This window comes from Triturus cristatus, chromosome 8 (genome assembly GCF_964204655.1).
Source record: "Triturus cristatus chromosome 8, aTriCri1.1, whole genome shotgun sequence".
Taxonomy (NCBI): domain Eukaryota; kingdom Metazoa; phylum Chordata; class Amphibia; order Caudata; family Salamandridae; genus Triturus; species Triturus cristatus.
Window position 1 is genome coordinate 936,096,443 of NC_140591.1, and position 13,938 is coordinate 936,110,380.

At 45.2% G+C, this 13,938-nt stretch overlaps 1 protein-coding gene across 1 annotated transcript in view; it reads left to right on the top strand.

Annotated features, from left to right (window-relative positions):
- The first annotated feature begins 1,692 nt into the window (after nt 1-1,692).
- The window catches only part of LNP1 (leukemia NUP98 fusion partner 1), a 125,773-nt gene continuing 113,527 nt past the window's right edge, over nt 1,693-13,938 (top strand). Inside the window, exon 1 of the mRNA XM_085620482.1 lies at nt 1,693-2,023. Within this exon, the coding sequence (XP_085476608.1) occupies nt 1,868-2,023 (156 nt within the window). The 5' untranslated portion in view covers nt 1,693-1,867. The remainder of the gene's footprint in view (nt 2,024-13,938) is intronic.

Genomic DNA, 13,938 nt, shown 5'->3' on the forward strand with positions numbered 1-13,938 from the left:
GATTACATATCTCGCCACCCACTCACAAAAAAAGCACACCATCATCAGTGAAGACTACCTGAACTTCGTAATGAGGCACACAACCCCACCTTCAATGTCCTTCGACATAATCACTCAAGCGACCAAACCCTGACTGAAATGAAAAGATTGATGCAAATTGGATAATGGAGACACATTGATGAAAGCTCACTCAAGGAGGAAACAAATTTGAAAGACATTAGCATTCAAGCAAATATATGAAGAACTTACAGTGGCTCAGAGGTGCTTAGCATTTAGGGACACCCTAATAATAATTCCCAAGCATCTAAAATCAAACTTTGTGGACTTTGTGCATGAAGAACATAGGAGAATATTAGTGATGAACATAGCGCTATAAAATAGTGCATGGTTCCCAGGGCTGGATCAACTGGTCGAGGACACACACAAAGAATGTTACCAGTACCAAAGAGTTTGCAAAAATCAAAACTACCACCACTTTAAATGTCCTCGTTAACAGAAGATGTCCACCACACCATTACAATAGACTTCTTTGGGCCTTTAGGGTCTCTCAGCTGGCGGTGGGGTCCAGACTGGATATGCAAGGGGGTATTGAGTGGAGGAACACTGAACTCCTGTGCAACGACGGACAGAAGGAGAAGTAAGGCCCAGATGATCAGTGGAAAATGGGGGCCGGGTGCATCTAGAGGAAGCCCCTGTGCACCATGCTCGCCAGAACTTGTTTGGGATCTTAAGCTCCATGCTAAGCAACCCAAACTATTGCTACACATATGTACAGGTGCCACTAAACAGTTGGGAAACTCACCAGTCGATTTTACATCATATTCATTCAGGACAGGAGTAGCCACGAAGGTGGTGGTGTTGGGCTTTACTGCCAAGTCTATCAGGTCGATGGACACACAGAAGGCCCCGGATCATCGCATTAGGCCAAACTGTGTTTAACAGTGGCCGTCGGCAACCGCACCTCTGCTATCCCCACAGTCGCAGTTGTTGATTGTCTTCTGTGGTTCAGATGTAAGGCTGACAGGTCTAACAGAGACCTGTTGGCTTTGCTGCTGTTTGATTGTTATGCTGCTGTGGATTGCAGAAGAGTTAAGAAAAGTGAAGACAAATGGAATTCACCTACACTGCCAAAGTAGCAGAATGAGCAAACACCTCTGGTAAGTGGTCTTCCAATCCCAGTAGGATTTGGACAAGGTTACTGTAGACTTTGGTGCTTAATATGCACCTTTTGCCACTATATTTGATATTACCATTGAACTTCAAATGACGCCATTTGTCTAATTGTCTGTGTACACGAGTTAATTTTTTTTTTAGCAAACAAATAGTTTGATATGCTGCATATACTATGTCTATATATGGTATTCGGATAATACAGACACTGTGAAAGCCTCTCCCATGAAGTCGTTTCCACTTTCGTAGCAAAGGTGCCTGCTTCTGGCAATTGTCAATTCACTCATTCTATTTTTTCTCATTAACAATCCCTTTTTAAATGATGGCACGAACAATAGCTTTAAGGCATGTTCTTGTCTGCAAAGCTGCATTTATTGACAACTAGATGCACCGGCCAGTAAAATCTATGAAAGTCTTTGCACCCCCCGGGCTGGGCGACATGGATGTCAATGCAGTGGAAAGATTAAAAGAGCACACTGCCAGAACCCGAACCACAAGCTAAAGTGGTTACACATGGCTGAGTTATAAAATTCAGTTATTAGAATTGCTTTTGTTTGCCCTAGCAAGCTCGGTTTCGAAGCTAAAGGTTCCCCATCTTGTCTGGCGTCGGCCATATTTGACTACGTGCTACTTGTACTTTTCATCTGCCCGCCTCCTTTCCTGTTGGGGCGTCCAACAAAGCAGAAAGCCACAGTACATGGATTATGAGGAGGACGATGATGTGCACTTTGCAAAATGGATGAGCAGCTACTGGGGCCACAATGGAATTGAGGCCAGTGACAAACATGGAAGAGCTAACAGGAAGCGCCAATCACGCATCCTCAATGAACGGAGAGCATCGCTTCCATGCCCGGTAAGGAGAGTGGGAGTAATACACCATATATGTATGTATGTATGCATATATATTTATATGTATATATTTGGGCTTGCATGGAGAGGTGTCAGTCAGGCATGGGCTTTAAGCTTGTTCATGCCAAAACTCGCTCACCTAGCGTCATCTACCTTGGTGAGACTTTAGGAAGCATGTGTGAGGCTTGGGGTGTAAATTGCTGCTAATAAGGAGTTGCCTCGGGTCCGAATTGCGACGTCTGGCTTGTCGCTTGAAAACCTTGGCACTGCCTTTGTGACCCCAAGCCTCCGAGGTGGCAAAATCATGTCCAAGAAAACGTGCGTCTTCGCCCTCCTTGTTTTCGGCCCATTTCGTTATTATACCAACAGTGAACATTTGTATAATATTCACTATTAGTGTAATACAAATGGAGCATCAAGATGTGTAATGGGGCCCACTCTGTGAACTGAGGCAAGTAAAAATGTTAAAGGTTTGTTGTGTGAATGCTTGTGGGTGAGAGTGTGTTTGTGTGAGACGGAGCGTTTATGTGTAAGCATGCACGTATGTATATGAGCATGCGTGTGGGAGTGATAGTTACAGTCAGTGACAAACAGTGATCGAGAAAAAAAAATTAGACTGAATGTCAGTGAGTATGAGTGAGTCAGAATGATCGAGAGGGAGTGAAATTAAGAGTGAGTGCAAGTCAGTGTGAGTAAGTATGAGTGAATCAGTAAGAATGAGAGTGTGAATGAGTGAGAACCAGTGAAAAAAGCAAGATTGAGTTAAAGTAAGTGAGATTGGCTGAGTGAGTGTGAGCAGGTGAGAATGACTGTGAGTGACCGAATTTATGTGAGTGAGAATGTGGTGTTATGATTGAGAGCCTGCCTTTGATGCATGGCAAACTACTGACGCTGACCTATTGAGACAATTCTTAACTTGACAGGAGCCTGTGACAAAATACTGTCACTGGAATAGTACAGGTAATAATTGACATGTAGGACATCTATGGCAAAATATTGGCGCTGGCTTACTGGAGGGAATTCTTGGAATAATGGACACCCATGGTAAGTACTGGTGTACTAGATGTAATGTAATTCTTGACATAGGGGGTACCCATGGCAAAATGTTTTCACTGGTACACTGGAGGTGATTCTTATAGAGGAGGACACCTGTGGTATTTAGGAGGGGGACAACCATGACAAAATGCAGTGTTTTGCATGCCAGAGGTAACATTTTGGCATAAGGATCACTCTTGGTATATGGATAACAAAAGTATGAGACTGGTTATTGTATGTACTTGTTACCATAAGGGAAACCCTTGACAATATGCTGGCCCAGGCACAATGGAGGTTATTTTTGGCATATGGGTGCACCTATAGCACATTTTGGAAAACAAATCAGGTTGACTCCGGTGGAGCGTCAGGTTTCATTGGATTGGCACAACATGGCAGGATTTATATATTTGACAAGTGCCCTTTCAGAGCCCATGGCTTGTTAGCAATTTATGTAAAACTTGTGCTTTAAAATGCACTACTGGACCCCATTTTTCCAAGTTTTCTCAGGAGTGAAGCCCCTCAAAACCCTCCCAGAAGAACTCTGGCTCATTCGATTTGCTCACTATAGTTTAGGCCAAGTATTGTATTATACTCCACCACTTTTTAGATTATGTCAGCACCCTAATATTGGTGTATTCACAAGAGACATGTGTTGCGTTTTTATATTAATCCCAAAGTTATTATGGAACTAAATCAATGTCAATTATTTCAATATCATCTGGGTTAAGATCAAGTGACATCACTTCCTAGGTAGATTGAGGGTCAAAGGTATATGATGTCACTTCTTTTGATGTATGTAGGGTCAAAGGGTGTGTGTGATTTCACTTCCTTTTCCCCTGGCATTTTGGTATATTGATGTCCATGCACTCAGGTAAAGTGGACAAAATCTGTCTTTACATCGTTGCATATATTGTGCAAAATCACCATGATTGTGGTTCCTTTTATTTTGCTCGTTTGCTATGTTCGTGTAGCGGTAAGCAATATCTGGACTTTTTTAGTGATGCATAGTCTCTGCTTTTGTCTCTGAATCACTGGGCCTGGCTTACTGTGATTATGTCATCTACTGTAAACACCTTCAGTGCTGCGTGTCCTTTGAGCTAGGTTTGCGTTATGTAGCTACATTCAGTAGAAAATTCAAAACATTTGCCACCATGACTTTTCACACTTAAATACCCTGCAGTACACATTAGACAGAATATCCCACAAAACAGCACAGCTATGTCATGTATGCCCTCTTTATGCAGCCCCGCCTAGTTATCTCGTCCATTCGTGATGTGCTGCTCCTGACCCGGGTTTTTCGTAGAATTCTGGGACTTGTAGTCTTGTTTATACCATTATAAAACAGGAATACAAGTCCCAGAATTCAAAGATAAAAACCTGGACTGGAGCCGCACATCACACACGGACCTGGGAAAATTGGCAGCTATGCTTATGAGTGCCATTGTACTTCTAATCCACCCTAATCTGTGCTACAAGTGTTGGGGAATAACGCACCTTGAGGCTATAGCCTGTGTATATTTTGACAGAAGACACCTGTAAAAAATCTTGGAATGGTTGTCCTGGTGAATATAATTGGACATATAATAGATCCTGACCCTAATATAATCCTAAAGGGGTAATGGATACCCTGCGTGACCTGCGCCATGCTCGCATGCTAGTCGCAGTTGGTTTACTGGTTGCCAAGAGGGACGTGGCCCGTCATTGGCAATGTTCAGAGGCCCCACTGCTAAGTGAATGGACTAGAGGCATGAACATTTACGCTAAAGTACTTGCACAAAAGACCATGCTGGGTATAAAAGCCTGCGGAGAAGCGCAAAAACACACAATTTTGAGCCAATAGTGGAACTGCTCTCAGAGCTGGCTGGGGTTTGATAATGTTATCAGGCGTGATGCTAACCTGATGTTCCCTTGCTCCGCTGTTGTGACAAAAAAAATACATGGTTAGGCTGTCATAGATGTACTGCACTTGCAAAGCCAAAGGTAATGGTGTCTGTTTGTTTGGGCGTATTTTCATTTGTTAAAATTACAACAAAAAGGTTTAAAAAAAATATCATGGAACAGGAGAAAGACCTGTCGAAATCAGAGCACAAACGCCGCTTTCTGCAGTTATTCCCTATTCCCAAGTGAGCCACTACTGAGGGCATTCCAAACCCTGGGATCACTGGGACTGCTGTGTTTTCTCACCATTCACATTGAGACCTTATGGCTAGGGCTGCTGACTTTGGAGCTGAGGAACCAGGTTCAAACCTCTGCGTCGACTCAACATCCTGTGATTCTCGGAAAATCACGTATTCTCCCCCTGCCTACCACAAATTAACGAGGAAGCTGTAAATCCCAGAATTCAAAGGCTTCCGCGCGGAGGGCGGGCGCGAACAGTGGGCAGGAAATCTCTTTGAAGCTTTCGGTGTGTTGGCGCCTTCTTTTCTTTTGCCCAGCTGGCCGTAAAAGAGGCTGAATCGTACGAACAAAGTGAAGCCTCATACTCAAGTTGGCACAATGAAGTAAAGTTTTCAGGAAGTGGTAGAGTCAGCTGCTGTCAGTATAAACTGCATCTTCCTATCGGGGATTTCTGCTATTCCTTCCACTAGATGTTTTTGGCACCTTCTCATTACTGCAAAATGGCCCCTGAATCTTGTTGATGTTGTAATAGGACCGGGAGTGTACTGTCGCTTGATGGCAAAATAGAAGATCTACCGAACAAGGCAGAAGCTCTACCCAAACCAACAGGGGGTGATCCGAGAGTTTTCTGAAACCGGGCATCTGAGAGGAAGACAAAACTAAAAAAAGGTGACATGGACGGAGTGTAGTCAGGTGGGCGCGGAGGCAGCTAGGGAACTTTAAAAGGTGGGGTAACGTCAAACATCTTCAAAACTACCAATTAGAGAGCAGGGACGCTCTTGCCCTGCATTTGGAAGGTGATTCCTACCTCGCCAGCCGTGAGGGGAACGGCGTTTCAACCCGGATCCTTTTTCCTGGTCTCTGCGGTGCCGTGAGGGGAACGGTGGTGCATCTTAAGAACTACCACCCCCATCATTCCCTGTTCCGGGCGCCTGCCTACCGTGTCATCAGGCAGCGCCGGGGAGGGTTCATAGCCTCGGCTGCAGACCCGCAGCGCGGGACGCGCGCGGGCCGCGCCCGGGCGAAGCCCGGGCCAAGGGCGGGCCCGTCCTTGCCCGTCACTGCCTGGACCTGACTGGACTGGGCCACCCCCCTAACATTGTCACACGTGCAGCTGCAGGAAAGGTAGATTTGCACTTCTAGTTTGCATTGGTTACATGACTAGTGTGCACTGCATATGTTAATCGAGGCTAGTGGCCTCTTTGTCTGGATTATTGTAAAGTTGTACTGTGACTTAACTTTCAGTTTACTGTTACACCACATTGCTAATATTGTTTTGAGATTGCATTGTTAAAGGGGTCTACACAGTATATGATGGCAGGCAAGGGGAAGCGCTTGGGAGGAGGTGGGTCTGTGTCTGGCACACTTGACCATTTTATCACAAGAGCTGTCTCTGTTTTAGAACACAAACTGGCAATCACTGAGCGTCGGCTATCCACTGAGTTAATTCAAGCTAGGCGTTCTTCCATGGGAATACTTGCCTCAGCAAAATCCCCTAGGGACTCGGTAATGCAGGTTTTGGGAGATGCTGTGCAGCAGCGGAACATAGGGGACAGCACCATTACTAAACCCGCTCGAAATGATCCAAATGATGGCCCGGGAGAGGTTGCCCCCTTATTTATCAGTGTCCCTACTCATTCTAAACATGTTTCTACTTACCCACAGACAAGAGCTAGCAAAAAGGGTGTCAAAAGTGTAATTGGTAAGAGGAAGAGAGATGGTTTGACTCAGGGTGGGAGACAGGCTAAGCACTCTAATACCACGACATATTCACCATTGGAGACTGGTGAGGTCCAGGTTTTCGACAACTCTCTTCTGGATGAAACTTCTAATAGGTGTCCGGACCAGCCCCAATATAGTGATCTGACGTCCCAAATTGAGCAAGTAGTCCGTTCCCTAATACTGCCACTCCTGGAAAGGGTAAAGGTGGTCTCTGATAAAATTGATCGACTTGAGCAAGCCATTCTAGATAATTTTTGCTCACTAAAAAATGTTATCAAATTAGCCACCAAGGACAGTGTCAATCCTATTAAGGTTAATCCTACTCTTCCTGCCCCGTCCCTTTCTCCTCCCATCACTGATGCACCATCTATAGCGAATCCTAGGGTATCTCCCCCTAGAATTCCGACAAAAGATAATACCACCATTCAAGGCGGTAGCCAGGTCAGGGTTGGTTCAATGGACTCATCAGGAATTAAATCTATTAGCAGGAGTATACATAAAGGATTAAACTTAGACCGCGGGGACAGAACAACTAAATCCTCCAATATTCATATCCATCTACCTCCTGACTCTATTCCATATGTTGTTGTCTTGACCGGTGTTCCGGAACTTAAAATTGGCACAGAGGAATCCTATCAACAACTCAAAAATAAAGTAATTTTCTGGCTTAATCAAAAGAGACCGATCCCGAACTTTTTGGACGGGAAGATTCTCTTCGCCAGAAGAGTTAGTTGGGTGGGTCCCAGACCAAAAAATGTCCCAGGGGATTGTATTATTATTAATTTTAAGGATAGCCGTGTGGTGCGCTTTATTTGTGATCAACCACCCAGTCGTGACAGGTCAGAAATAAGGGTATATGATTTATGGTATTTTTATAATTTTTACTCCAACACTTCTAGAAGTCTTGCCCAAAACCATGAAAGAAGGGGAAATAACCCAAACTCTGCTACATTCCCCCCCGAGCTTATTGACAACACATACCATCCGGATGACTTAGCTTGACCGGGGCTGGAGGGGTCCTCTTCTAGCACGTCTCTCTCACTAAATAATTTAATAGTTAGATCTGAGGGAAAGGGAGCTGAAGTTATAGAGCCGCATGAGTCCAGCCAAAAAACGTCCCTCAAAATCTTAAGCTGGAACATTGCTGGCATTAGACTCAAAAGCCAGGATGAGCTAAGGGTGGGTTACGTTGCGTCCCATGATATCATTGCCCTGCAGGAACCCTGGGACACAGCGAATAAACTTTTTTTGGATGGTTATGTTCATTTTTATATTCCAGCCATACCTAGCTTGGCGGGGAGGGCAAAGGGGGGCCTTGCATTGTTGGTCTCATTGAACCTAAAGGGATCGGCAAAACAGGTAGAATCTGGCTCCCAACATTGCTTAGCTGTAGAACTAGTGGTGGCAAACTCCCCTTCTTTGCTTCTGATTAATTTTTATAATTCCAAAGATAGTGTCAGCTCAAATCAGCATCTAGAATCTCTGGGGGAGGTTCTGGACAAATTCAGAGCGTCACACAATAGCTTTGAGGTCATCCTAATGGGCGACCTAAATATCCATCCCTGCAGCCTAGGTTGTATCTTGGATGATGATGATGGATTTCCCTATTCATCATCCACACACTTTGAACACACTAAACAAGGCGAGGCTTTGGAGAGCCTATTGGCTTCCGCAGACCTCTCCTAACCCGGTTGCTGCTTGGAAGGTCAGAGACTGTGTACTTTCAAAGGAACTGATTTAGGTTCAGTCATCGATTACATTTTTGTTTCTTCTTTGATTTTGCCCCTGATTTTAAATTACAGGGTTGAGTACTCCGTATTCAGTAACCATAATCCTGTGATGGCTGAGGTCGCCTCGGAAGGGTTCTTGGCCTTTAAAGACTCAAGAAATCTGGGAACTAGAGCCCTTGTAGCAAAAGACCAGGGCAGGAGATTAAAATGGGCTCACGTGACCCCGATCACTTTTCTACAAGAAGTTCTGTCTAAGGTTGAACCGGAGGTGGCTACATGTCTAGACCATGCTAATACCAACCCAAGGATAGTTGAGGCCTTTAATACCATTTGCCTACATATAAATGCGGCCCTCCTGGTTAAATTCAAGTCAGGTGGCCAATCAGGCAAAAAATGGTTTGATACTAACTGTACCAAGGCTCATTCTGCTCTTTTGAAGGCAATAAAGGGTAAACCGAGAAACAGACCCCTGATTACATCTTTGAGGAAACAGTATAAACTGGCCATCAAAGCTCGTAAAAACGAGATTCAGGAAGAAGCCTGGAATAATTTACTGTCACCGGAAACTTTGCGGGATAGCGCCAAATTTTGGGGAATTATAAATCATTCTTTCTTTTCCGGTAGCGAGAGCCAGGCTATGGATTGTAGCATTCCTGACGAGCAGTGGTTAGCCCACTTTGAAAAAATCTACAGTTCATTCCCGTCTGGGAATTTAGAGGGGCTGTTACCCTTGAACCAGGTTGGCTCAGTCTTGGCCTTCAAGGAGGAGGATGTAGAAAAAGCTATTCTTGAGACATCTAAGAATAAGGCACCAGGCCCTGATGGTGTTCCTGCAGACCTATATAGGTCTGCTCCTAAACTGTGGGCCAAAATACTAACAAACGTCTTTAACGCCGCTAGAAATAAGAATATCCCGGAGTCTTGGGCAAAGTCCATAATCATCCCAATTTTTAGAAAAGGCCAGAGGGATGATCTGGCCTGTTATAGGCCCATTTCCCTAATTGATTCCGCCGTCAAAATCTTAGGCAGAGTCATTCTGGGCAGATTGAACACCTGGCTCGAGGGTAGTGGCATATTATCAGACGACCAATACGGTTTTAGGGCTAATAGGAGCACGCAGGATCAATGCTTAAATCTCCACTTACTCATTTGCAAATATACTATTGCAAAGGAGGGGTCCCTATATATGGCCTTCATGGACCTCTCCTCAGCTTTTGACCTGGTTAACAGGTCAAAATTGTGGAGTATTCTTTTGGACATAGGGGTTGATCCCCCTCTGGTTGGATTTTTGGCAGATCTCCATCGTGGCTCATTAGCCTCGGTGAGAGTCACCCAAGGGGGAAGGTGCACCAGCTGTTTCAAGTCAGAGAGGGGTGTCAGGCAGGGGTGCATATTGGCACCTCTCCTCTTTACACTATATATAAACGCCTTGGACCCAGCCCTGGCCAATGCAGTGGCGGATGTACCACGTGTAGGAGATACTAAGATCCCAGTTCTCCTATACGCTGATGACGCCGTGCTTTTGGCGCGTTCAGGGGTGGCTCTTGATAGACTATTGGCCTCTTTCGGTGACTTTATGACTTCACTAGACCTGAAAATTAATACACAAAAATCACAGGTTATGGTCACTGGTCAGGCCAGTAGGAAAAAGAAATCCAAATCCTTTTTTTGTCTAGGCCACGAGGTCCAAAGGGTCCCAATTTTTACTTACCTAGGGGTCATTTTTGATGAGAAAGGCACATGGAGCCCGCAACATAAACATAAAGGCAATTCTGTGGCAAGATCGGCTGCAGCTTTACTTGGATTTGCCAAACGGTTGGGAGCTTGCCCTCTGGAGGCCATACTGAAAGTTTATCAAGCTAAATCTTTGGCAATAGCCACATATGGCTCTGCCATTTGGGGCTACACTAACATCGACACCATACAGGGGGTGGAAAATAAGTTTTTAAGATCCGTGCTGTCTGTTCCCCAGTCCACACCCACTTTTACAATTCACTCAGAACTGGGTATGGGGTTTGTTGTAGACCTAATCAAAGTGGCTCCTGTCATATGTTGGTTAAAAACTTGGCTTAACCAGGAAATTCCTCTAACCCACCTGATACTCAAGGATTGCCTTGCCCTGGATAGAGCCCATAGAATCCCATGGTTGGTATACGTTAAAAAGATGCTGGCAATAGTAGGCAGACCAGAGCTATTTAACTCCCCTGACTGTATTTACAAGAAGGACATCCTGGGGATCAAGACTGCACTATTGACACGATTTATGGCCGAGAGGGAGGACTTGGAACTAAAAAAGCCGCTACTGAGAAGGAACTATGGGTTAATAACTGTTCCTGGCCTTGAACCTTACCTGGCATTTGTAACTAGCCCACTTCACAGGTCTCTCCTAATTAAATTTTGTTTAAATCTAATACATTTTGTGCTAGGTTTTTATCCTACATGGGCTACTCCTGATAATGCTACCCCATGTGATTGTGATAATTTTTCCTGTCAAGACACACTACATTTTATTATGTTTTGTGAACATTATGCACAGATTAGGACAAAATACCTGTTACCCTTACTTAAAGGGGCTGTTTTTGTCCAGGTTCGGCGCTATGAGACCTTCGGGTGATATACGCGCCTTACAAAAACCAATACATAGACATAGACATAGGTTCGGCCAGCGCTTCTGTTTTTGCAACTTCTGCCTAACGTTACTATTGCTTTTTATGTAGCAAATTTTTTGGTTGCAGCTGTTCGCATCAATAAGAAGCGTGTCAGAGTACGTCCCAGTCTTAACATAACTGAGGCGGCGTGACGGATGGTGGTCTTTTGTCATGGAGCATTCTATTCCTGTTAGACTTTTAAACTGAAATTTTATCTTTGTATCTTATTTATTTATTTAACCCAGAATTGAACTTATGAAATATGTTCTCTTCAAATTTTTTACATTTTGATAATGTGATTCATAATTATTTTTGTAATTGATGAATTTTTGCCCTATATCTGATGTAATGTGACTATCTGTTTGTATTGTCTCTTTTTTTGATCTTTAACTGATCGAATAAAAGTAATTGACTGACTGACTGACTGACTGTGTCCTTCTGTAATGTAACTGGTGCTCATGTAAAGCGCTCCAATACCTACTGGTTGAGTTTGCACTATATAACGCTGCAAAAAACACATGAGGAACATAATCGGCTATTTCGTTTTTCTAAACAGCTTTTCGCCAAGTTACACTTGCCGTGCACAAATACCTCAACCAAGCACATCAAACACAATATCTTACATACACCAACACAACTCACAAGGCATAGACTATTTATCACTTCAGCACGCCGATACCAAGGCTGCGTAATCTGGAATCCACCTCATGTCTCTTTTATCGACTAGCAGACTGCCCCCCCTTCCCGTTTATCTCACTCTTGAAGGTTCCCACTTTTTCACTGTGTGACGGCTTTCTGTCTTTCTCTTTATTATTCTCTCCCCTTTGTGTGTTTTCCCTCTCATGTTGTCGGGAAACGTCAAATGAGGAAAAATAAGTGCCGGTTCTTGTAATGGTTGACGGTCCTGTGTTCCGTGCATTTGGCCAGAACTGTGTGCACGTCAGCGGCAGGACAGGTGTGGCCTGCGGGGTTTTATAAAAGGGGAGGACCCGCACGTGGGTAATCCCCCGATACATTGACACAGTGTGCGCCTCGTTTATTGTGATCCTCATATTTTCCCCCATCCATTCTGCAGAGGCCTTACCGACATAGTTAGTGCTGGGGGCACAACACTGACGACGAGGAAGGCCGTGACCCTCGCCCCACTCTTTTGCCTTGCCGGGACTCCCCAACCTGGGCGCTCATCGTCCGCTGCGCTGTTCGGTGGAGGCTCGCCGCATTCTCTGCTGGGTGTTTGGAAGCCACTGCGCTGTTCCGCGAAGGCCCGCCGTAACACTGGAGGAGCGGCATCTGCAAGGGCCTGGGCGGTGAGTGCAGCCCCCTGAAGCGCCCTGGGAATCAAGCTGCCACGCGCACTCACCTGGCACTCTTCCCCGTTTGTCTATGGTGCAAAAAGGACAATGCCTTTTGCTGGCGTGAGCACTTTATAATAGGCTGTTCAAGCAGCCATTCATAATTTTTTCAGGTTAATTGAAAATATAATCCAAGGAACGTAAATTTCATCCAATTGATTTATTCATATTCCCCGTTTGGCTTAACCCCGTGTCTGCAGAAGAGGGCAATGCCCCCCCTGCTGGTCAGTCACCACCACCATGAGGGAGGAGCTGCTCCGCATGACGATGATCAGTGCTGAAGTAAGGAAAGGCCCTGACTCAGCGTGGCTGCCTGAAGGGGAGAAGAGTGCTACAGTAGTGTGCACACGACTCACAGAGACCCCAGGGGGGGGGGCAAGGCAATATCGGCAACCTCTATAGCCTGAAGGGTGAACAGGTAGAGAGAGAGAGAGTGGTTGTGAGAAAAAAGAAAAAGAAAAACAATTTATCTACACCCAAAGGGAGGGAGCAAGAAGGAACATCACCACACGGGGAAGAGGCAAAGAGGGGAGACACCAAGCAGACCAGTGGGCAGTGTCAAGAAAGAGAGAAAGGAAGAATAAAGAAAAAAAAAGAAAAAAAGGCACAATAACCAGGAAAGGCTCACACGAACCTCACAAAAGGGAGTAAGACATAGCAGGCCACAGAGAGAAGGGCACAAGAATAATAAAGACAGACACCATCCAGCAGAAGCATGGCTGGTGACAACCCGGCACAGGCCCAACAAAAAGCCCCCGTACAACATGTACTTACCGGTGTACTACCGCCGTTCAGTTAACTGGAAGATCCAGCAACGGCGTCCCCGCGATCGAACATTTGGATAGAACGCCTGAATAACTATTTTGTAGCTACCAGGGATACTGACGGGCCAGTGAAGAGGTCGTTACTCTTCCACTATGCTGGAGATGAAATGTTCAAACTATTTAAACATCTGCCAAACACAAATGGACCAGGCACTCATGAAGACTCAAGGGAGACCAGAGGCTGTCAAAACGGAGCGTGCGGACGCCCCCCGAACAAAGCCATGGAGTGATTCACCCAAGAAGACAAGACCAGAAACATCTAAGACACGGTGTGGGTATTGCAGGCACGAGCCACATGCGACAAAAGACTGCCCTGCGCAAGGAAAGACATGCTCAAATTGCAGGGTTCCCAACCACTTTGCAGCAGTGTGCAGAAGGCAGAATCGAGGTGAGACGCTCGAGGAAAAAGGCTGCCTTCACGATCAGTACGACAGCTGTTCATAGCAGACTCTGCGCAGCCGGAGGAATCGCAAAGACCCAGCCAAAGATA